This window comes from Pleurodeles waltl, chromosome 1_2, assembly GCF_031143425.1.
Source record: "Pleurodeles waltl isolate 20211129_DDA chromosome 1_2, aPleWal1.hap1.20221129, whole genome shotgun sequence".
In the NCBI taxonomy this organism is placed as follows: domain Eukaryota; kingdom Metazoa; phylum Chordata; class Amphibia; order Caudata; family Salamandridae; genus Pleurodeles; species Pleurodeles waltl.
This window is the reverse complement of record NC_090437.1, coordinates 1,092,030,886-1,092,055,810: the sequence shown is the minus strand read 5'-3', so window position 1 is coordinate 1,092,055,810 and position 24,925 is coordinate 1,092,030,886. Positions and strand designations below refer to the sequence as shown.

The 24,925-nt window shown below is 47.1% G+C and overlaps 1 protein-coding gene across 1 annotated transcript in view; it reads right to left on the bottom strand.

Annotated features, from left to right (window-relative positions):
- Positions 1-211: 211 nt before the first annotated feature.
- Positions 212-24,925, bottom strand: part of DHX15 (DEAH-box helicase 15) — a 97,696-nt gene continuing 72,982 nt past the window's right edge. The window contains exons 7-8 of the mRNA XM_069205858.1: positions 5,091-5,260; positions 212-770 (exon numbers count right to left, since the gene is read on the bottom strand). Coding sequence (XP_069061959.1) covers positions 653-770; positions 5,091-5,260 — 288 coding nt within the window. The 3' untranslated portion in view covers positions 212-652. The remainder of the gene's footprint in view (positions 771-5,090; positions 5,261-24,925) is intronic.

Below are 24,925 nucleotides of genomic sequence, written 5' to 3'. Positions count from 1 at the left end.
TTTAGACTGCTTTAAATTTCTATTTTTCTAACGTATTAAAAGTGCGCTCATACACAAGTCTGATGCAAGAGTCCACTGGGTGAAGGGTGGCAAACTTGAAATAATGTTTCGATAAAGAACCTATACATTCACTAATTTAAGATTTGTGAAATGACTACTAAAAGTCCCTAAGATGTGTAAAAATATTAAACACTGAAATAATTTTACAAAATTAGTATAAATAGACTTTATTGAAGTCAATGCCTCTGTATAGAGACAAGGTTGTGTTTATAGAAGCACAAGTTTAACATTTCACGACTTCTAAAAGGAATGTCAACAATTACAACGATCATGCATAACATGGTCGATAATCACGTTTCAGAAGCATTTTCAAACATTTCGAGAAATGTTTTAACATTGTTATTTGAAGAACTACTTCCAATAAACTGCAAAACATTGATTGACATTTCCAGTATGAGCTACAGTGTCAAACGTAAAAGGGAGTCATAAATGTTTCATTTATGAAATCAAAATGGAATATTTACTGTAAGGAAAAAAAAATTAAAAAGCTTGCAAATAAAGGCCATGTCTGAACCACCATGTTGAGCACAACGTGAACACAGTCCATTTATCGCTCAAAGCAGTCCTTGAAGCAACTCAAATGTTCATATGTTCAGTACTGAGTGTATTCCTTGGACTGAAACTTGACAATAATACGCTCCAATTGCCTCTTTGCTTCACACTGGGGGAAATTTCCCATGTCGTAATATTGTGCTGCAATTTTCACCAACCTGTAAAATATATTGTATGTTTAAAATTGTACTAATATTTTAATAAGCACACAAAAAGCCATTCCAGCACACTTTTACCACACATAATGAACAGGCCATGTTGAGTGGAACAGACATGCAACATTTTTTTTTTTTTTTTTTTTACACAAGCTTTTCCTCACATTTAGGGATATTAAAAAAAAAGAGGACATTACTTATTCACAGATCAGAAAGGTACAAAACAAGCGAACAATGTTTAAAACACCTCAACACAGCATATTTCTCAAGCTGTACTAAACAAATAAGGATTGCATAGCAGTACGAGAGTTCACAGCCTTCGAAACTAGGAATAAGTACACAAGGACCAGAGGAAACCTTCATGCCAGTAAGCAGCCATGAGAAAGAACAAAAATGAGAAAATGGCAGGGGTCGCGTCAGAGCTTCGGGGAAGAGAGTGTAACAAGTCAACTTGAATAAAATCTGAACTCTGTGCATTTTTGCTCATGTGAAAAATATGCCCGCTGGGAGAGTTGGGCATAGACCACAATGCAGGTAAACATATATTTGGGCCTATTCACTGCAGCCCCCCAAGGGTAGAAACGCATTCAATAACTGACCCCATATACTAGACTGTAAATGAAGGCTCCTCAAAGCTCTTCTTCGTATACATGCTTTTACAAGGACTCGACAGAAAGAGAAGGGAGACAACGGTGTATACTGGTGAGCTAGCTCTATGGTGAATTAAAGAAAGGAGCACAGGTAGACACCGATTTCAGCAGAACTGGACTGGGAGTCTCAAGCTGTATCTATTATAGACTAGAACAAAATGAATAATTAAGGCCCTTACTGCTGGAGAGTTCCAAAAGGTTTCAACAAATAAAACGAATGAAATGCATAACGTTTTCTAGACAGATTAAATCATACTGGCCTGTTTCAATGAACAGAGGAAATATTGATTTTAAAAAATACTGTATAAAATGGAATTATTATTTAGGGCGAGTGACTACCCACCTTTAGCAACAATCACAACCCTGAGAGGGTAAATCCTCAAAGGCATCAAATCAACCTCAACTCAATCCCCTAAAAAGTAAGGCCTGAGTAGACAGGCTTAACCTAAGGGCCACATGTAAATATTTATGGTCACCAAAACAGAAAGCACGTTGAAATGCAAAAGAACTAAAGTCCCAAAATGAATTAGGATAATAAGAGGAAAATGTAATAAACAATAGGACAACAAGCAGGAACGAGGCACAATTTGATACGGACCGTGATGGAGCGCAGAGGAGACACCAACCCGGTTCGTCCTGGTCAAAGGTTTTACCTTCTGACTTTAGTCTTTTAAATTCCCAATCCAACACAGTAGTACACTTCTAAAGGCCCACCCAATACATCATGGGAGGCATTTAGAGAATCACAGGGTGTCCAATAGAGGCAAACCAGCAAGGCTCACTCCAGGTCCAGCTGTCACTGATAAGTATGACAACTGCAGAAAAATACCTTTTAAGAGGAGGTCAGAGCCTTATGACTCGTGAAGTCAATTTCTTTGTCCTGGGTACAAGGTGAGCAGGTCCAGTCTTCTAGGCTTGACTAAAGCTGACAGGAAGTCCAGTCTCTTCTGATCTTCTACAGGTCTAAAAGTGCTCTTAAGTGGGTGCCCAAAGATGCCACATTTTTGCCCAGCACTAGGCAGCGGGTGGTAATGACTCCTGGGTACACCTTAAATGGGGTAAAGGTTCCTGGGACCAGTGCTACCCATTTTGGGCATTTTCAAGACTGCAAAAAAAAACTCCAGCCACACTATACCTGGGGCTTTGAGGGCTTGGTGGGTGTAGTATGATAATCTTCCACATTTAACATCAAATTAAAATCCAGTCTAAAGCAGTCACTGTATCCCCAATAAACCCAGAGATAAAAGTGTGCTTAGAACAAAGAAAGGTTTTCCAGCAACCAGACAGTGGATACACAAGAATTATTTTGACATCCTGTACTTGCCCTTTGAAGTGCGCTCCAAGTATATGTAAACCCCTGGCAGGTGTGTCAAGCAGGATTTGACAAGGTAATGTCACAAAAAGGCCTATTATGATTGTAGCCTGCCTGGGTGGAGGGGGCAAAGGAAGGGCCCCACCCAGGAGTAAGCTAACAGTTGTCTGACAGGAAGGGCCTCTGCACCCCAAGTGGTATATGTAAAACTCCAGCAGACCTACTGAGCAGGATTTGACTTTCAAACAGGATGTGAACTGTAAAGTCGAAGGAATACTCAGGGACACACCCTGCTTATTCTGTCAGATTCACAGGGTCTTCTCCTACAATTCAGGTCAGCCTATTGTTTGCTCCTGGGAGGCAGTTCATACCTATTCAAATGCTAATTAAGGGCTGTCAGAAGTAGAACAAATGCAAATGAGCCTTCAGAGGCTTGAGGCAGGGAAAAGGTACCTTCCCCCTATTATTTCTCAAACACCCAAGCGGGCTCTCCTACTTCCACACTCAAGATCCTCAAATGACACGCACAGTACTGTCACACAAACTCAACCACAATCAATGTGTCAGACATTATGGGTCACTCGTCTCAAGTGGTACTTGTGAAGGAGCAATCACAGACTCCCAGCGAGCGCTCCAACTCGTCTGTCATATTGAGCACGTCAAGAGAACTGCGAGGGACATGGAGTAAGGGGACATTAAATACTTAGAGGAAGGGCTCCAATAGCATGGGACTTGTGGCCCCACTTCTTTATCCGAGGATGCACACAAACGTGTGTGGATCCGAGGGCATAAATCTGTCTGGGATTCAGGCCCCACTGCAATCTGACGACCTCTCCGATATGGATTGAAAGAGCCCATTATCTACGCATTCGACTATCTATCTATCCCTTGATAAAGGTCAGACTGAGATAGGATCCCAAACACATCTGGAACTGGTAACATCTAGGAGTGCAGTACAGGCAGAGACTGCAAATATGTCAGACACTGATAATCAGTTAAACACAATCGCCACTTATGAGTTTCTAAGGAGTGATTTTGTGGGACCTGGTCCTTTTGACCCTGTATTAATTTCATGGAATATAGCTGGCATTAGTAACAAGATCATTAATGCCGAGCGGGGGCAGTTCATTGACAGCTTCAATGTCTGTCTTTCAGGAAACGTGGACTACCTCAAATATCCATAGGCAGGGGTTTATCTCATACAGCAAGAAGGAAAGACCATCCGTTGTTGGGCAGGCTGGCAGGGGCCTTATTACTTGGGTAAATATTTCTCAAGTGGATGAAATGAAGGAAATCTATGTTGACTCGTGATATATTGGCAATTTCAATCAAGTTAATTCAGGGCCCTGGGCTTTTGTGTGTTAAGATTTATAACAGACCAGGCTCTCTGAGCGAAATTACTACCACCATTAGTTTGCTGAGCGCACTGGTCTCGGAATTTCTTCCTTCTCACTTTGTCCTTGTAGCTGGAGATTTGAATGTGCACCTAGAGCCCAACTTCCTCTTTTCTGAATCAACACAGACCAAGGACTCTATGTGGAATTCCCTCCTTCTTGTCAATTAGAAAACAGCCTAAATTTAGCAATAGGGCTTTACAGGTTACTGACTTTATGATAATGCATGGTCTCCGCCCTGGCAATGGGTGCTTTCCCTCTGATAAGCCAGCCAATCCAACGTTTTTTAGAGGGAGTTACAGCAGCTCTATTGACTTCGTGCTCATTGACGTAAGGATCTGGCATGAATTCAAAGATCTCAGGGTGGGAGAACAACGCAGAAATGATCATTCACCTATTTTAGTACAGTGGGACAGGTTGTTTTCCACCAAGCTAACATCCAGCATGAATGTGAGGGTATGCTCCTTATCACAGTGACAAATAAATGTTCCATAAAATGGGAGACCTTTGCAAATTCCAGTGAAGCAATAGTCAAAATGCATGATTTAGCCCTTAAGTACAAAACAGTGGTCGCACCTTCTATATGTTCACCTACTCAGCTTATGGCCACGCTAATGACATTAAGTGACTTTTCAGGCCTTCATGAAGAAAGACGAACATCAACACTTAAGATATTTTCAGAGAAATGTTATGGGGTCCCCGCCGGCAGGCAGAACTATTCAGCGCTTATAACTATACATGGAAATCCCCCACGAGAGAACAAACTAAAGATGTTATCTACAGTGTGGAGCATTGAGTTTTGGGTTGACATCATTAGTCACTATCTGCTCCTCGAAAAAGCCTAAAAAGAGTAGGTGCTAGTAGCAGTTTGTAGACTTAAATTCCTGCTGAAAAATAGGCCCGAGACCCTCAGTTACCGAAATAACACAAAAACTGTTTACAAAATATAAAGTTATTTTCTACTCACCATTCAGGTTTAATATCTGTACACGTTCGAATGTAGTTCTTTGTTGTTAGTACAAATTCATTATATAGCACCCATTCTGGCTTATGGTCAAGAACAGTGGATGGATGTAACTGCACAACCTGGTTGTCTTTTACTGTTAAGTAATGCCCTGTTCGTTCCAAATGTGCAACCTGCAAGATAAAGAATTTTGGCAACACTGCAAGTTATTTGACATTGTCTCAATAATAATGAATATAATAACAGGGCAAATAAACATTCCCAGCTGGTTTTAACATTCATTAGCTGACCCTGTACAGCATCCCACTGCTGTTTGGTTAGCTTCACATACAAATATCAGCTACTTAATATATCCAGTATTTGAAGAAATAAATACTGGTGTCTGGCTCCAGTCAGCTGTATTTTAGAACTGAACAAAATTCAATATACGCACACAAAAATGGAGCGGACTGCCTTGTTAGGGAATACTTGCACATAAATATTTTTTTAAAAAAATCATATGCCATGATTTACTGAGAAGAACAGTACAGAAAAAAGTATGCAAAGGAGGACATTATTGGTATAAAAAATGCTAGCAATTGCAATGTCAATCTAAGCTATAACAATATCATAGGTGACCTATTGTAAACTCAAATACTTGCAAGTCTGTTTTTCAACAGCAGATAGGCTCTGTTGAAAAGTGGTACTAAGTGCCCTTACCTAAAGGGAAAGATTCTGCCTCCTCCTAAAACGCTGGGAGGATCAAGTAAAGGTTAACGGTACCACACATGCTTTAATTGTAATTATGATGCAACTACCTACTTGCTCACCCCAATAAATGACTCCTACATATGAGGTTTTCACGCATAAACCTGGTTAATGCACATATTTCTTAAAATTAACGTGCACTGTAGTTGTGCTGGACACCAACAATATATGGCTGCACAAGACAGTGGTGTTCCTGCAAGCTCAACCTTGTCTAAGATGGGAAAATAACCTGTAACTCCCTGTGCATGGTGCACTATCACCCAGAGCGATCTACCAGCTTGGGACAGGAGTCCGACATTCCTTACTTGTTTACAATAGACACAGCTGATGGTACTAGCACCATTTTGATTGCCAAACCTTAAAAGCTGCAGAAGGAACCAACGAAAACCTCAGACAACAAGACAAGATCAATTTGTGCTACAACATACATCAATTCATCAAGTATACATCAGCAGCCTTTGCAGACAACTTTTTCCCATTTATACAGAGATTATGGCTTGGAACCTTGGAATCACCCAGCTGCTGTGACAAATATGTAAGTCGAGGAGCTGGCCTCTGAAGAACATGCACAGATGACCGAACCTGCATGGAGGACAACAAACTGCTTAGAAGCCACAAGACTCCTGCTGCCTAGATGACTTGGACCGAGAAGCAAAAAACACACGTGATTGAGACCAGGGAGCTGCAACTGTACTTCCCAAACAGCTGTGGAGAGCCTGCATTGTCTCACTGTTTCTGTGCTCTAAGGGTGCCCCACATCTTGTCTGTCCAGTTCAAAAAGGAAATGGATGGTCTAACACTTATCTGATGCACAGGGTAGGACTCGGTCACTGATTCCAGAACCAGCAGGATTCGCTAGCTGACGCAGCTCTGATTTATCAGTATCTCAAATTGTGGTTGGTCACCAACCACTAAACACAGTTCCAGTACACAATGCTGAAGTCTTAGGATTGTGGGGTTCCCACCACACGTCTTTCACTGCATGGCTGCCCCCCCACCAATTGTCACTAGACCCACCTGTCGGAAATGGAGTTACTAATCTGGGACTAAATGTTACTTGCCCAGTAGACATCTGTCCGTGGTATGCAGTGCTGTAGATTCACATTTTTTGCACAAGTCAGCCAACAAGTGTTGAGCTCGGAGAGTAACAAGTTGTTTTTCTTCTAACAAGGTTTGAGTCATGGGATCGAGTGACTTCTCCTCACGGTAATACTGCGCATGGGCATTAAGTCCTTTGTTAGATTGTTTTCCCACAGGCAGGTTAAGTAGAGTGTTTGTAAATGTATAAGTAAATATATGGTAAAGAAATGAGATGTCCATGGGATGCATATGGAAAATGTTGCTCACCCAGTGTACATCTGTTCGTGGCATGCTGTGCTGCAGATTCACATGCTATGCATATCGATTCCGACATCTAGTGTTGTACTCGGAGCGTTACAAGTTGTTTTTCTTCGAAGAAGTCTTTTAGAGAGTCACGGGATCGAGTTCTATTGCGCATGGTCATCGACTCCAAAGTTAGATTGTTTTCCCGCAGAGGGTAAAGGAAGGAGTGAGAGTATGAGTGAAAAAAGATGTCCATGCAAATGTAAATGTAGATACATATGTACAAATGTGTTTACTTAAACGACGACATGCTTCCGGGGAGGAAGGGAGGGTGCATGTGAATGTGTAGCACAACATGCCACGAACAGATGTACACTGGGTAAGAGACATTTTCTGTTCGATGGCATGTGTAGCTGCAGATACACATGCTATGCATAGACTACAAAGCAGTTTGTCCTCCCAAAATAGAGGTGGCTAGCCTGTAGGAGTTAAAGTTGTTTGAAATAATGTTCTTAGAACAGCTTGTCCTACTGTGGCTGCTTGTTGCGATAATACATACACACAGTACTGTTTAGTGAATGTATGAGGTGTTGACCATGTAGCTGCTTTACATATTTCAGCCATTGGTATATTTCCTAAAAAAACATTGTTGCACCTTTCTTTCGTGTAGAATGTGGTTTAGGAGTGATTACAAGTTGTCTTTTTGCTTTGATATAGCATGTTTGTATGCAACTTACAAACCATCTTGCTAAACTTTGTTTTGAGATAGGATTGCCTGTATGTGGTTGTTGGAAAGCTACAAAAAGTTGTTTTGTCTTTCTAAATTATTTAGTTCTGTCTATGTAGTATGTAAGGAAATGGCTCCCTGTTGCAGTTACCCCCCACTTTTTGCCTGATACTGATGCTGACTTGACTGAGAAGTGTGCTGGGACCCTGCTAACCAGGCCGCAGCACCAGTGTTCTTTCACCTAAAATGTACCATTGTTTCCACAATTGTCACACCCCTGGCACACAGATAAGTCCCTCGTAAAAGGTACCAGTGGTACCAAGGGCCCTGTGACCAGGGAAGGTCCCTAAGGGCTGTAGCATATGTTGTGCCACCCTAAGTGACCCCTCACCTAACACATGCACACTGCCATTGAAAATTGTGTGTGTTGGTGGGGAGAAAAGGGCAAAGTCGACACCAAATACTGCCTGTGGCATAGGTAAGTCATCCCTCTAGCAGACCTTACAGCCCTAAGGCAGGGTGCACTATACCACAGGTACGGGGCATAGCTGCATGAGCAGTACACCCCTACAGTGTCTAAGTCTATTCTTAGACATTGTAAGTACAGTTGTGGCCATATTAAGTATATGGTCTGGGAATTTGTCAAAAACGAACTCCACAGCTCCATAATGGCTACACTGAACACTGGGAAGTTTGGTATCAAACTTCTAAGAATAATAAACCCACACTGATGCCAGTGTTGATTTATTAAAACATGCACACAGAGGGCATCTTAGAGATGCCCCCTGTATTTTACCCAATTGTTCAGTGCAGGACTGACTGGTCTGTGCCAGCCTGCTGCTAAGAGACGAGTTTCTGACCCCATGTGGTGAGGGTCTTTGTGCTCTGAGGACAGAAACAAAAGCCTGCTCTGGGTGGAGGTGATTCACACCTCCCCCCTGCAGGAACTGTAACACCTAGCAGTGAGCTTCCAAGGCTCAGGCTTCATGTTACAATGCCCCAGGGCACTCCAGCTAGTTGAGATGCCCGCCCCCCTGGACACAGCCCCCACTTCTGGCGGCAAGTCCAGGGGTGATAATGAGAAAAACAAGGAGGAGTCACCCACCAGTCAGGACAGCCCCTAAGGTGTCCTGAGCTAAGGTGACTCCTGCCTTTGGAAATCCTACATCTTGATTTTGGAGGATTCCCCCAATAGGAATAGTGATGTGCCCCCCTCCCCTCAGGAAGGAGGCACAAAGAGGGTGCATCCACCCTCAAGGACATTAGCCATTGGCTACTGCCCTCCCAGACCTAAACACACCCCTAAATTCAGTATTTGAGGGATCCCAGAACCTAGGAAACTAGATTCCTGCAACCTGAATACGAAGAAGAACTACTGACCTGAAGCCCTGTAGAGAAGACGGAGACACCAACTGCTTTGGCCCCCAGCCCTACCGGCCTGTCTCCCTACTTCAAGAAAAACTGCAACAGCGACGCATCCCACAGGATCCAGCGACCTCTGAAGCCTCAGAGGACTACCCTGCACCTAAAAGGACCAAGAAGCTCCAGAGGACAGCGGCCCTGTTCAACCAACTTGCAATTTTGCAACAAAGAAACAACTTTTTGAAGACTTCACGTTTCCCGCCGGAAGCGTGAGACTTTCCACTCTGCACCCGACGCCCCCGGCTCGACCTGCGGAAAACTAACTCTACAGGGAGGACTCCCCGGCGACTGCGAGCCCGTGAGTAGCCAGAATTGACAACCCCCCCCCCGAGCCCCCACAGCGATGCCTGCATAGGGAATCCAGAGGCTCCCCCTGACCGCGACTGCCTGCTTCAAGGAACCAGACGCCTGGAAAATACACTGCACCCGCAGCCCCCAGGACCTGAAGGAACCGGACTCCAGTGCAGGAGCGACCCCCAGGCGGCCCTCTTCCTAGCCCAGGTGGTGGCTACACTACTGCGCATGACAGGCTGGTGTTCTCAAACCAGTACATCCCAGGTGAGACTGCCAGAGTAAGAGTTAGCCCAGAAAGGGTCACTGATAGGCCTGTGGCTTTTGTGTCCATAGAAGTGGGTGGGACTTTTAGCTGGAGAAAGGTGGTAGTCAGTACAGGCCTCCCCCTTGATAGTCTCCTTGGAAATGACTACCCAGAGGTTAGTCAGAGCCCAAGAGAGGAACTGGTCCAGTGCCAGCCCTCTCCCAAGGATTCTGGAGGTGCTACCCCTGAAGTAACTGCAAGTAGGCCTCAAAAGAAAAAGAAAGGAAAACAGAGTAGGAAAGGTGGACAACCTTTAGCCAAGGTTCCAGCAAGCCAAGGAGATTCTACTCCAGTAGGGGAGAACTCCATAAATGGCACTGGTAAAGGCCAACCTGACCCACAAGAAGTGCTGGCTAGTCAGGCAACTTAAACCTGATTGGGTAGCTCCTCAGTTAACAGAAGAAAGAGTGGAAGAAGGGTGTTTACTACAAGATGTAGTAACCCCCGACTCTTACACAGCAGACAGGCACCCTGAACCCAAAGAAGCCTGTACCTTAGCTCCTTCCCTTGCAGGTGAAGAGCTAAAGGTGTGGTTCTGGGCACGGACAGCTGTCATTGGCCTTTGCTGGGTGTTAGCCTTTATGGCTGCACTATCCTTGACATGGTGGTCTGACCCCACGCCAAATAGCAAGTTAGGCCCCCCGACCCTGTTGGTCATAGTTGGGTTACTCCAGCTCTGGGTAACCTCTTTGGGTAAGCTAGGGGTGACACTGGCTAAGATAAAATTAGCAGAGGTGGATACCTCTAACACCAAAATAGAGAGAATGGGTGAAGACATAAAAAGCACAGACAAGAGGCAATTCAGACTAGGTCCTATCACTGTGGACGTGGGTCAGTACCCCAGCGGGAATGACATGAACAGGAGGCTGTAAGGCAGAGTAGGCCCTGCAACAAACCAGCCTATTTCCTCTACTCTTCCTCGCCTGCCAGACTAGGAAGACTCCCAGCTTTGGCGGAGTCTCCTGGCCTGTGGTCTTTGGGGGGGGGGGGGGGGGGGGGGGGGGGGGTTGTGTAAGGAAATGGCTCTCTGTTGCAATTACCCCCCACTTTTTGCCTGATACCGATGCAGACTTGACTGAGAAGTGTGCTGGGACCCTGCTAACCAAGCCCCAGCACCAGTGTTCTTTCACCTAAAATGTACCATTGTTTCCACAATTGGCACACCCCTGGCTCACAGATAAGTCCCTTGTAAAAGGTACCAGTGGTACCAAGGGCCCTGTGACCAAGGAAGGTCCCTAAGGGCTGCAGCATATGTTGTGCCACCCTAAGGGCCCCTCACATAACACATGTGCACTGCCATTGCAAATTGTGTGTGTTGGTGGGGAGAAAAAGGCAAAGTCGACATGGCCATTGACTACTGCCCTCCCAGACCTAAACACATCCCTAAATTCAGTATTTAGGGGCTCCCCAGAACCTAGGAAACTAGATTCCTGCAACCTAAAGAAGAAGGACTGCTGACCTGAAGCCCTACAGTGAAGATGGAGACGACAACTGATTTGGTCCCAGCCCCACCGGCCTGTCTCCCCACTTCGACGAAAACTGCACCAGCGGGCATCCAACAGGGACCAGCGACCTCTGAAGCCTCAGAGGACTGCCCTGCATCTAAAGGACCAAGAAGCTCCCGAGAACGGCGGCCCTGTTCAAGAAACTGCAACTTTCTGCAACAAAGAAGCAACTTTAAAGACCCCACGTTTTCCGCCGGAAGTCTGAGACTTTCCACTCTGCACCGACACCCCCGGCTCGACCTGCGGAAACCTAACACTACAGGGAGGACTCCCCGGCGACTGCGAGCCCGTGAGTAGCCAGAGTTGACCCCCGTGAGCCCCCACAGCGACGCCTGCAGAGGAAATCCAGAGGCTCCCCCCACCCGACTGCCTGTAACAAGGAACCCGACAACTGGAACCAGCACTGCACCTGCAGCCCCCAGGACCTGAAGGAACCGAACTCCAGTGCAGGAGCGACCCCCAGGCGACCCTCTGCCTAGCCCAGGTGGTGGCTACCAACGCCTGTTTGCACTCTGCACCCAGCCACCCCTGTGCCGCTGAGGGTGTACTCTGTGACTGCTTGTGTCCCCCCTGGTGCCCTACAAAACCCCCCTGGTCTGCCCTCCGAGGACGCAGGTACTTACCTTCTGGCAGACTGGAACCGGGCACCCCTATTTCCATTGAAGCCTATGTGTTTTGGGCACCACTTTGACCTTTGCACCTGACAGGGCCAGAGCTGCTGATGTGGTAACTTTGGGGTTGCCTTGAACCCCCAACGGTGGGCTACCTTGGACCCAACTTTGAACCCTGTAAGTGTTTTACTTACCTGTGAACTTAACATTTACTTGCCTCCCCCAGGAACTGTTGATTTTTGCACAGTGTCCACTTCTAAAATAGCTTATTGCCATTTTTGTCACAACTGTACATGCTATCGTGATTATTCAAAGTTCCTAGAATACCTGAGTGAAATACCTTTCATTTGAAGTATTACTTCTAAATCTTGAACCTGTCGTTCTTAAAATAAACTAAGAAATTATATTTTTCTATATAAAAACCTATTGGCCTGGAGTAAGTCTTTGAGTGTGTGTTCCTCATTTATTGGCTGTGTGTGTACAACAAATGCTTAACACTACCCTCTGATAAGCCTACTGCTCAACCACACTACCACAAAATAGAGCATTAGAATGATCTAATTTTGCCACTATCTTACCTCTAAGGGGAACCCTTGGACTCTGTGCACACTATTTCTTACTTTGAAATAGTATATACAGAGCCAACTTCCTACACCAGCTCTGAGAAAATCTTTGCTAAAACCCTTTTAGCTACACAACATGCAGTAGGCAATACGCAAATGTGTGTGCTTACCTGCAACTTTAAAGTAAAGAACATCATGATATTAGTCCCAGTACAGTTCAAAGTATTTGAGGAAAAAGACACTAAGATCATTAAAACAGCCTACAGGAAATGGAAATCGGATTTTTGTTTAAAATAAAGTTTTAATGCAAAAAGCACCTAAAACATCTAGCAATGGACTGGGATCTAGGTGCAATTTCAGGCAGGTCAAGAACAGGCTTCTAAACACCCGTTGTCTCTTCAGCCTGGTCTCCTGCAGGGTTGACTCATCTTTAGTTAGCTGGTGCCTATTGGAGTCAGGCATGTGTGCGTCCCTGAACAAAGTACACAGGAGGACTACCACTTGACCTTTGGAGATGTGTTAGGGTCTCTGGAAGATTCCAGCAGGATTCCGAAGTCATTGAGTTAGCCCTCTTCCAGCTAGAGTCCGAAGTAGGGCTGCTTCTTATAGTAGGGTTTTCTTCCGTTGGGAGTTTCCAAGACCAGGAAGATTCTGAGAAGGTGATAGCTGTGGTGCCAGATTTATCCTGTGAATTAGCTGGTGACCCAATCCAAATTATTTTCTTGTAGATCCCAATCACCTTACTATAACACTTTCTCTTTGTTTCAACACTTGGGATCATGTGGTCACCAGGCAGAAGCACCTTCAGCCCCTTGTCTACTCACGCACCTAAAGGGTAAAACCGGTTTATCCATGTTACTGTGTCTGCATCCTGACTGTCTAGATGAGTCCCGGCATAAACGGGAGAATCCCTCTCTGGCATCTCTGAATAAAAAGTGTTAGTGCTAATGTTGCCCTTTGTTCTGTAAACTGATTAAGTTAACTCTCAGACAACTAATCCCTGCTAGATGGCCAGCAGTTAATACCCACTGGCCTTTGCTTAGCCCAGGGACTAGCCACTTTCCTCTAAGCTAGGGCTATTAAATCTCCCAGCTCTAGAGGTTTGATGAGAGGAAGAACTGGTTTCAAGCCAGTTCTGGCACAGGCAGCCTAAAAGAATTTTATGCTAAATTACTCATATGCCTTTCCTCAAGAATCAGATTCCTAAAAATATGAGGAGAACAAAAAAAACAAAAAAACTTTGAAGCATTTTTCTAGCCTTTTCCTCAGTGGAGATGGAAAATAAAGAATTTAATCCCATCTAGGCCTATTTGGGAAAAGTAAAGCAAAGTCTACACACTAAAACAGCTTTCAGCTTTTCTTTTTTTTGCTGTGATGGCATACTACTCTCCAAAACAGTGTGACTTCATATAATGTATTACAACCCTGTCATGTAAGCATACAAGGAGTACTCTGGAGGCGATATATGCAATTTTTCCAGCCATGTATCATTGCTGCGCATTTTAACTACAGCCAAGTTAGAGCACAGTGGTTCTCCCAGCAGATAGAACTGGTTTCTTACCATGTAAGCAAAGGTTTGTAGTGTGTGGTGATGTAGATTCCAATGCTTTGCATTCTCCTTCCATCTAGTGTGAGATTTGAATGTTTGCAAGTTGTAGGAAGTTGGCTCTGTATGTGCTATTTCAAAGTAAGGAATAGCATGCACAGAGTCCAAGGGTTCCCCTTAGAGGTAATGTAAAGAAATGGCTCCCTGTTGCAGTTACCCCCCACTTTTTGCCTGATACTGATGCTGACTTGACTGAGAAGTGTGCTGGGACCCTGCTAACCAGGCCCCAGCACCAGTGTTCCTTCACCTAAAATGTACCATTGTATCCACAATTGGCACACCCTGGCCTTCAGATAAGTCCCTTGTAACTGGTACTACTAGTACCAAGGGCCCTGATGCCAAGGAAGGTCTCTAAGGGCTGCAGCATGTCTTATGCCACCCTAGAGACCTCTCACTCAGCACAGACACACTGCTTGCCAGCTTGTGTGTGCTAGTGAGGACAAAACGAGTAAGTCGACATGGCACTCCCCTCAGGGTGCCATGCCAGCCTCTCACTGCCTATGCAGTATAGGTAAGCCACCCCTCTAGCAGGCCTTACAGCCCTAAGGCAGGGTGCACTATACCATAGGTGAGGGTACCAGTGCATGAGCATGGTACCCCTACAGTGTCTAAACAAAACCTTAGACATTGTAAGTGCAGGGTAGCCATAAGAGTATATGGTCTGGGAGTCTGTCAAACACGAACTCCACAGCACCATAATGGCTACACTGAAAACTGGGAAGTTTGGTATCAAACTTCTCAGCACAATAAATGCACACTGATGCCAGTGTACATTTTATTGTAAAATACACCACAGAGGGCACCTTAGAGGTGCCCCCTGAAACTTAACCGACTATCTGTGTAGGCTGACTAGTTTTAGCAGCCTGCCACAAACCGAGACATGTTGCTGGCCCCATGGGGAGAGTGCCTTTGTCACTCTGAGGCCAGTAACAAAGCCTGCACTGGGTGGAGATGCTAACACCTCCCCCAGGCAGGAATTGTCACACCTGGCGGTGAGCCTCAAAGGCTCACCTCCTTTGTGCCAACCCAGCAGGACACTCCAGCTAGTGGAGTTGCCCGCCCCCTCCGGCCAGGCCCCACTTTTGGCGGCAAGGCCGGAGAAAATAATGAGAAAAACAAGGAGGAGTCACTGGCCAGTCAGGACAGCCCCTAAGGTGTCCTGAGCTGAGGTGACTCTAACTTTTAGAAATCCTCCATCTTGCAGATGGAGGATTCCCCCAATAGGGTTAGGATTGTGTCCCCCTCCCCTTGGGAGGAGGCACAAAGAGGGTGTACCCACCCTCAGGGCTAGTAGCCATTGGCTACTAACCCCCCAGACCTAAACACGCCCTTAAATTTAGTATTTAAGAGCTACCCTGAACCCTAGAAAATTAGATTCCTGCAACTACAAGAAGAAGGACTGCCCAGCTGAAAACCCCTGCAGCGGAAGACCAGAAGACGACAACTGCCTTGGCCCCAGAAACTCACCGGCCTGTCTCCTGCCTTCCAAAGATCCTGCTCCAGCGACGCCTTCCGAAGGGACCAGCGACCTCGACATCCTCTGAGGACTGCCCCTGCTTCGAAAAGACAAGAAACTCCCGAGGACAGCGGACCTGCTCCAAGAAACGCTGCAACTTTGTTTCCAGCAGCTTTAAAGAACCCTGCAAGCTCCCCGCAAGAAGCGTGAGACTTGCAACACTGCACCCGGCGACCCCGACTCGGCTGGTGGCGATCCAACACCTCAGGAGGGACCCCAGGACTACTCTAAGACTGTGAGTACAAAAACCTGTCCCCCCTGAGCCCCCACAGCGCCGCCTGCAGAGGGAATCCCGAGGCTTCCCCTGACCGCGACTCTTTGAACCTAAAGTCCCGACGCCTGGGAGAGACCCTGCACCCGCAGCCCCCAGGACCTGAAGGACCGGACTTTCACTGGAGAAGTGACCCCCAGGAGTCCCTCTCCCTTGCCCAAGTGGAGGTTTCCCCGAGGAATCCCCCCCTTGCCTGCCTGCAGCGCTGAAGAGATCCCGAGATCTCTCATAGACTAACATTGCGAACCCGACGCTTGTTTCTACACTGCACCCGGCCGCCCCCGCGCCGCTGAGGGTGAAATTTCTGTGTGGATTTGTGTCCCCCCCCCGGTGCCCTACAAAACCCCCCTGGTCTGCCCTCCGAAGACGCGGGTACTTACCTGCAAGCAGACCGGAACCGGAGCACCCCCTTCTCTCCATTCTAGCCTATGCGTTTTGGGCACCACTTTGAACTCTGCACCTGACCGGCCCTGAGCTGCTGGTGTGGTGACTTTGGGGTTGCTCTGAACCCCCAACGGTGGGCTACCTTGGACCAAGAACTAAGCCCTGTAAGTGTCTTACTTACCTGGTTAACCTAACAAATACTTACCTCCCCTAGGAACTGTGAAAATTGCACTAAGTGTCCACTTTTAAAACAGCTATTTGTGAATAACTTGAAAAGTATACATGCAATTTTGATGATTTGAAGTTCCTAAAGTACTTACCTGCAATACCTTTCGAATGAGATATTACATGTAGAATTTGAACCTGTGGTTCTTAAAATAAACTAAGAAAAGATATTTTTCTATATAAAAACCTATTGGCTGGATTTGTCTCGGAGTGTGTGTACCTCATTTATTGTCTATGTGTATGTACAACAAATGCTTAACACTACTCCTTGGATAAGCCTATTGCTCGACCACACTACCACAAAATAGAGCATTAGTATTATCTATTTTTACCACTATTTTACCTCTAAGGGGAACCCTTGGACTCTGTGCATGCTATTCCTTACTTTGAAATAGCACATACAGAGCCAACTTCCTACATTGGTGGATCAGCGGTGGGGTACAAGACTTTGCATTTGCTGGACTACTCAGCCAATACCTGATCACACGACAAATTCCAAAATTGTCATTAGAAATTGATTTTTGCAATTTGAAAAGTTTTCTAAATTCTTAAAAGACCTGCTAGGGCCTTGTGTTAGATCCTGTTTAGCATTTCTTTTAGAGTTTAAAAGTTTGTAAAAGTTTGAATTAGATTCTAGAACCAGTTTTAGATTCTTAAAAAGTATTCCAACTTTTAGAAGCAAAATGTCTAGCACAGATGTGACTGTGGTGGAACTCGACACCACACCTTACCTCCATCTACAGATGAGAGCTAAGGTCACTCTGTAAACTAAAGAAAATAACCATAGGCCCCAAACCTACCAAAATACAGCTCCAGGAGCTTTTGGCAGAGTTTGAAAAGGCCAACCCCTCTGAGGGTGGCAACTCAGAGGAAGATGATAGTGAATTGGAGGAAGATTCCCCCCTACCAGTCCTATCTAGGGAGGACAGGGCCTCTCAAGCCCTGACTCCAAAAATACTAGTCAGAGATACTGGCTCCCTCACAGGAGGGACCAGCACCTCTGAAATCACTGAGGATAACCCCAGTGAAGAGGACATCCAGTTAGCCAGGATGGCCAAAAGATTGGCTTTGGAAAGACAGATCCTAGCCATAGAGAGGGAAAGACAAGAGATGGGCCTAGGACCCATCAATGGTGGCAGCAACTTAAATAGGGTCAGAGATTCTCCTGACATCCTAAAAATCCCCAAAGGGATTGTAACAAAATATGAAAATGGTGATGACATCACCAAATGGTTCACAGCTTTTGAGAGGGCTTGTGTAACCAGAAAAGTGAACAGATCTCACTGGGGTGCTCTCCTTTGGGAAATGTTCACTGGAAAGTGTAGGGATAGACTCCTCACACTCTCTGGAAAAGATGCAGAATCTTATGACCTCATGAAGGGTACCCTGATTGAGGGCTTTGGATTCTCCACTGAGGAGTATAGAATTAGATTCAGGGGGGCTCAAAAATCCTCGAGCCAGACCTGGGTTGATTTTGTAGACTACTCAGTAAAAACACTAGATGGTTGGTTAACTGGAAATGAAGTGTGTGACTATGTTGGGCTTTATAATTTGTTTATGAAAGAACACATTTTAAGTAACTGCTTCAATGAAAAGTTGCATCAGTATCTGGTAGACCTAGGTCCAATTTCTCCCCAAGAATTGGGAAAGAAGGCAGACCACTGGGTCAAGACTAGGGTAACCAAAACTTCCACTGGGGGTGACCAAAAGAAAGGGGTTACAAAAACTCCCCAGGAGAAAGTGGGTGACACTAGAAACAAAGAAACAGAGTCCTCTGTAGGCCCCCAAAAACCAGAACAGGTGGGTGGGCCCCAAGACACAACCCAAAACAAAGGTGGGTACCAGGGTAAGAACTGGGATGCCACTAAGGCATGGTGCCACAACTGTAAACAGTCTGGGCACCACACCAAGGACACTTCTTGTCCCAAAAACAAACCCCAGAACAAAATTCCAGGGGTAACCAGTGTAGCCATGGGAGATGACTCCTCAGATGAGGAGGTCTTCCTAGCCTTCAACTGGAAACAGGGCCCAACAGGTGAGTTGGAGATTCCAGAGGGAAGTAGACACTTCCACCACCTACTGGTGAATGGAATCCCAACCACTGCCCTGAGAGACACTTGTGCCAGTCACACTATTGTGCATGACAGGCTGGTGCTCTCAAACCAGTACATCCCAGGTGAGACTGCCAGGGTAAGAGTTAGCCTAGACAGGGTCACTAAGAGGCCTGTGGCTTTAGTGCCCATAGAAGTGGGTGGCACTCTTAGCTGGAGAAGGGTAGTAGTCAGTACAGACCTCCCCCTTGATTGTCTCCTTGGAAATGACTACCCAGAGGTTAGTCAGAGCCCAAGAGAGGAACTGGTCCAGTGCCAGTCCTCTCCCAAGGATTCTGGAAGTCCTGCCTCTGCAGTAAATGCAAGCAGGCCCCAGAAGAAGAAGAAAAGAAAACAGAGTAGGAAGGGTGGACAACCTTTAGCCAAGGTTACAGCAAGCCAAGGAGATTCTGCTCCAGTAGGGGAGAACTCCAAAAATGGCCCTGATAAAGTCCAACCTGACCCACAAGAAGTCCTGGCTAGTCAGGCAACTGTTAAACCTGAGTGGGTGGCTCCTCAGCTAACAGAAGAAAGAGTGGAAGAAGGGTGTTTACTACAAGATGTGGTAACCCCCCACTCTAATACAGCAGACAGGCAACCTGAACCCAAAGAAGCCTGTAACTTAGCCCCTTCCCTTTTAGGTGAAGAGCTAAAGGTGTGGTTCTGGGCACTGACAGCTGTCAGTGGCCTCTGCTGGGTGTTAGCCTTTATGGCTGCACTATCCTTAGCATGGTGGTCTGACCCCATGCCAAATAGCAAGTTAGGCCCCCTGACCCTATTGGTCATGGTGGGGTTACTCCAGCTCTGGGTAACCTCTTTGGGTAAGCTAGGGGTAACCCTGGCCAAGATAAGGTTAGCAGAGGTGGATACCTCTAAGACCAAAATAGAAAGAATGGGTGGAGACATTGAAGAGGCAGACAAGAGGCAATTCAGACTAGGTCCTATCACTGTGGAAGTGGGTCAGTTCCCCAAAGGGAATGACCTGAACAGAAGGATGTAAGGCAGAGTAGGCCCTGCAACTAACCAGCCTATTTCTCCTACTCTTCCTCGCCTGACAGACTAGGAAGACTCTCCCAGCTTGGGCTGAGTCTCCTGGCCTGTAGGCTGGGGGAGGCTTGTGTAAAGAAATGGCTCCCTGTTGCAGTTACCCCCCACTTTTTGCCTGATACTGATGCTGACTTGACTGAGAAGTGTGCTGGGACCCTGCTAACCAGGCCCCAGCACCAGTGTTCCTTCACCTAAAATGTACCATTGTATCCACAATTGGCACACCCTGGCCTTCAGATAAGTCCCTTGTAACTGGTACTACTAGTACCAAGGGCCCTGATGCCAAGGAAGGTCTCTAAGGGCTGCAGCATGTCTTATGCCACCCTAGAGACCTCTCACTCAGCACAGACACACTGCTTGCCAGCTTGTGTGTGCTAGTGAGGACAAAACGAGTAAGTCGACATGGCACTCCCCTCAGGGTGCCATGCCAGCCTCTCACTGCCTATGCAGTATAGGTAAGCCACCCCTCTAGCAGGCCTTACAGCCCTAAGGCAGGGTGCACTATACCATAGGTGAGGGTACCAGTGCATGAGCATGGTACCCCTACAGTGTCTAAACAAAACCTTAGACATTGTAAGTGCAGGGTAGCCATAAGAGTATATGGTCTGGGAGTCTGTCAAACACGAACTCCACAGCACCATAATGGCTACACTGAAAACTGGGAAGTTTGGTATCAAACTTCTCAGCACAATAAATGCACACTGATGCCAGTGTACATTTTATTGTAAAATACACCACAGAGGGCACCTTAGAGGTGCCCCCTGAAACTTAACCGACTATCTGTGTAGGCTGACTAGTTTTAGCAGCCTGCCACAAACCGAGACATGTTGCTGGCCCCATGGGGAGAGTGCCTTTGTCACTCTGAGGCCAGTAACAAAGCCTGCACTGGGTGGAGATGCTAACACCTCCCCCAGGCAGGAATTGTCACACCTGGCGGTGAGCCTCAAAGGCTCACCTCCTTTGTGCCAACCCAGCAGGACACTCCAGCTAGTGGAGTTGCCCGCCCCCTCCGGCCAGGCCCCACTTTTGGCGGCAAGGCCGGAGAAAATAATGAGAAAAACAAGGAGGAGTCACTGGCCAGTCAGGACAGCCCCTAAGGTGTCCTGAGCTGAGGTGACTCTAACTTTTAGAAATCCTCCATCTTGCAGATGGAGGATTCCCCCAATAGGGTTAGGATTGTGTCCCCCTCCCCTTGGGAGGAGGCACAAAGAGGGTGTACCCACCCTCAGGGCTAGTAGCCATTGGCTACTAACCCCCCAGACCTAAACACGCCCTTAAATTTAGTATTTAAGAGCTACCCTGAACCCTAGAAAATTAGATTCCTGCAACTACAAGAAGAAGGACTGCCCAGCTGAAAACCCCTGCAGCGGAAGACCAGAAGACGACAACTGCCTTGGCCCCAGAAACTCACCGGCCTGTCTCCTGCCTTCCAAAGATCCTGCTCCAGCGACGCCTTCCGAAGGGACCAGCGACCTCGACATCCTCTGAGGACTGCCCCTGCTTCGAAAAGACAAGAAACTCCCGAGGACAGCGGACCTGCTCCAAGAAACGCTGCAACTTTGTTTCCAGCAGCTTTAAAGAACCCTGCAAGCTCCCCGCAAGAAGCGTGAGACTTGCAACACTGCACCCGGCGACCCCGACTCGGCTGGTGGCGATCCAACACCTCAGGAGGGACCCCAGGACTACTCTAAGACTGCGAGTACAAAAACCTGTCCCCCCTGAGCCCCCACAGCGCCGCCTGCAGAGGGAATCCCGAGGCTTCCCCTGACCGCGACTCTTTGAACCTAAAGTCCCGACGCCTGGGAGAGACCCTGCACCCGCAGCCCCCAGGACCTGAAGGACCGGACTTTCACTGGAGAAGTGACCCCCAGGAGTCCCTCTCCCTTGCCCAAGTGGAGGTTTCCCCGAGGAATCCCCCCCTTGCCTGCCTGCAGCGCTGAAGAGATCCCGAGATCTCTCATAGACTAACATTGCGAACCCGACGCTTGTTTCTACACTGCACCCGGCCGCCCCCGCGCCGCTGAGGGTGAAATTTCTGTGTGGATTTGTGTCCCCCCCCGGTGCCCTACAAAACCCCCCTGGTCTGCCCTCCGAAGACGCGGGTACTTACCTGCAAGCAGACCGGAACCGGAGCACCCCCTTCTCTCCATTCTAGCCTATGCGTTTTGGGCACCACTTTGAACTCTGCACCTGACCGGCCCTGAGCTGCTGGTGTGGTGACTTTGGGGTTGCTCTGAACCCCCAACGGTGGGCTACCTTGGACCAAGAACTAAGCCCTGTAAGTGTCTTACTTACCTGGTTAACCTAACAAATACTTACCTCCCCTAGGAACTGTGAAAATTGCACTAAGTGTCCACTTTTAAAACAGCTATTTGTGAATAACTTGAAAAGTATACATGCAATTTTGATGATTTGAAGTTCCTAAAGTACTTACCTGCAATACCTTTCGAATGAGATATTACATGTAGAATTTGAACCTGTGGTTCTTAAAATAAACTAAGAAAAGATTTTTTTCTATATAAAAACCTATTGGCTGGATTTGTCTCTGAGTACCTCATTTATTGTCTATGTGTATGTACAACAAATGCTTAACACTACTCCTTGGATAAGCCTATTGCTCGACCACACTACCACAAAATAGAGCATTAGTATTATCTATTTTTACCACTATTTTACCTCTAAGGGGAACCCTTGGACTCTGTGCATGCTATTCCTTACTTTGAAATAGCACATACAGAGCCAACTTCCTACAGGTAAGATAGTGGCAAAAAGAGATAATACTAATGCTCTATTATGTGGTAGTGTGGTCGAGCAGTAGGCTTATCAAAGGAGTATTGTTAAGCATTTGTTGTACATACACACAGGCAATAAATGAGGAACACACACTCAGAGACAATTCCAGCCAATAGGTTTTTGTATAGAAAAATATATTTTCTTAGTTTATTTTAGGAACCACAGGTTCAAATTCTACATGTAATATCTCATTTGAAAGGTATTGCAGGTAAGTACTTTAGGAACTTTGAATAATCACAATAGCATATATACTTTTCACATGAAACACATATAGCTATTTTAAAAGTGGACACTTTTCACAGTTCCTAGGGGAGGTAAGTTATTGTTCTTGCAGGTAAGTAAACCACCTACGGGGTTCAAATTGGGGTCCAAGGTAGCCCACCGTTGGGGGGTTCAGAGCAACCCCAAAGTCACTACACCAGCAGCTCAGGGCCGGTCAGGTGCAGAGTTCAAAGTGGTGCCCAAAACACACAGGCTTCAATGGAGAAGGGGGTGCCCCGGTTCCAGTCTGCCAGCAGGTAAGTACCCGCGTCTTCGGAGGGCAGACTAGGGGGGTTTTGTAGGGCACCGGGGGGGACACAAGTCTACACAAAAATGACACCCTCAGCAGCGCGGGGGCGGCCGGGTGCAGTGTGTAAACATGCGTCGGGTTTGTAATAGGAATCAATGGGAGACCAAGGGGCCTCCTGGGGGTCAATCCTGCACTGGAGTTCCGATCCTTCAGGTCCTGGGGGCTGCGGGTGCAGGGTCTTTTCCAGGCGTCGGGATTTCAGAGTCAGGCGGTCAGGGGGAGCCTCGGGATTCCCTCTGCAGGCGTCGCAGGGGGGGACAACTTTGGTTACTCACAGTCTTGGAGTCGCCGGGGGGTCCTTCCTGTAGCGTTGTTTCTCCACCAGTCGAGTCGGGGTCGCCGGGTGCAGTGTTGCAAGTCTCACGCTTCTTGCAGGGGTCTTTAAATCTGCTCCTCTGGAAACAAAGTTGCAGTCTTTGTTGAACAGGGCCGCTGTTCTCTGGAGTTTCTTGGTCTTTTGGAAACAGGGCAGTCCTCTGAGGAAAGTGTCGCTGGAGCAGCTTTCTTCCGAAGGAGGGAGACAAGCCGGTAGGGCTGGGGCCAAAGCAGTTGGTGTCTCCGTCTTCTCTGTAGGGTTTTTCAGCTCAGCAGTCCTCTTCTTAAGTTGCAGGAATCTAAATTTTGAGGTTCAGGGGAGCCCTTAAATACTAAATTTAAGGGCGTGTTTAGGTCTGGGGGGTTAGTAGCCAATGGCTACTAGCCCTGAGGGTGGGTACACCCTCTTTGTGCCTCCTCCCAAGGGGAGGGGGTCACATTCCTATCCCTATTGAGGGGATCCTCCATCTGCAAGATGAAGGATTTCTAAAAGTTAGAGTCACCTCAGGACACCTTAGGGGCTGTCCTGACTGGCCAGTGACTCCTCCTTGTTATTCTCATTATCTCCCCCGGCCTTGCCGCCAAAAGTGGGGCCGTGGCCGGAGGGGCGGGCAACTCCACTAGCTGGAGTGCCCTGTGGTGCTGAAACAAAGGGGATGAGCCTTTGAGGCTCACCGTCAGGTGTTACAGCTCCTGCCTGGGGGAGGTGATAGCATCTCCACCCAGTGCAGGCTTTGTTACTTGCCACAGAGTGACAAAGGCACTCTCCCCATGTGGCCAGCAACATGTCTCAAGTGTGGCAGGCTGCTAAAACCAGTCAGCCTACACAGGTAGTTGGTTAAGGTTTCAGGGGGCACCTCTAAGGTGCCCTCTGGGGTGTATTTTACAATAAAATGTACACTGGCATCAGTGTGCATTTATTGTGCTGAGAAGTTTGATACCAAACTTCCCAGTTTTCAGTGTAGCCATTATGGTGCTGTGGAGTTCGTGTTTGACAGACTCCCAGACCATATACTCTTATGGCTACTCTGCACTTACAATGTCTAAGGTTTGGCTTAGACACTGTAGGGGCACAGTGCTCATGCACTGGTGCCCTCACCTATGGTATAGTGCACCCTGCCTTAGGACTGTAAGGCCTGCTAGAGGGGTGACTTATCTATACTGCATAGGCAGTGTGAGGCTGGCATGGCACCCTGAGGGGAGTGCCATGCCGACTTACTCGTTTTGTCCTTACCAGTACACACAAGCTGGCAAGCAGTGTGTCTGTGCTGAGTGAGGGGTCCCCAGGGTGGTATAAGATATGCTGCAGCCCTTAGAGACCTTCCCTGGCATCAGGGCCCTTGGTACCAGGGGTACCAGTTACAAGGGACTTACCTGGGTGCCAGGGTGTGCCAATTGTGAAAACAAAAGTACAGGTTAGGGAAAGAACACTGGTGCTGGGGCCTGGTTAGCAGGCCTCAGCACACTTTCAATTCAAAACGTAGCATCAGCAAAGGTAAAAAGTCAGGGGGTAACCATGCCAAG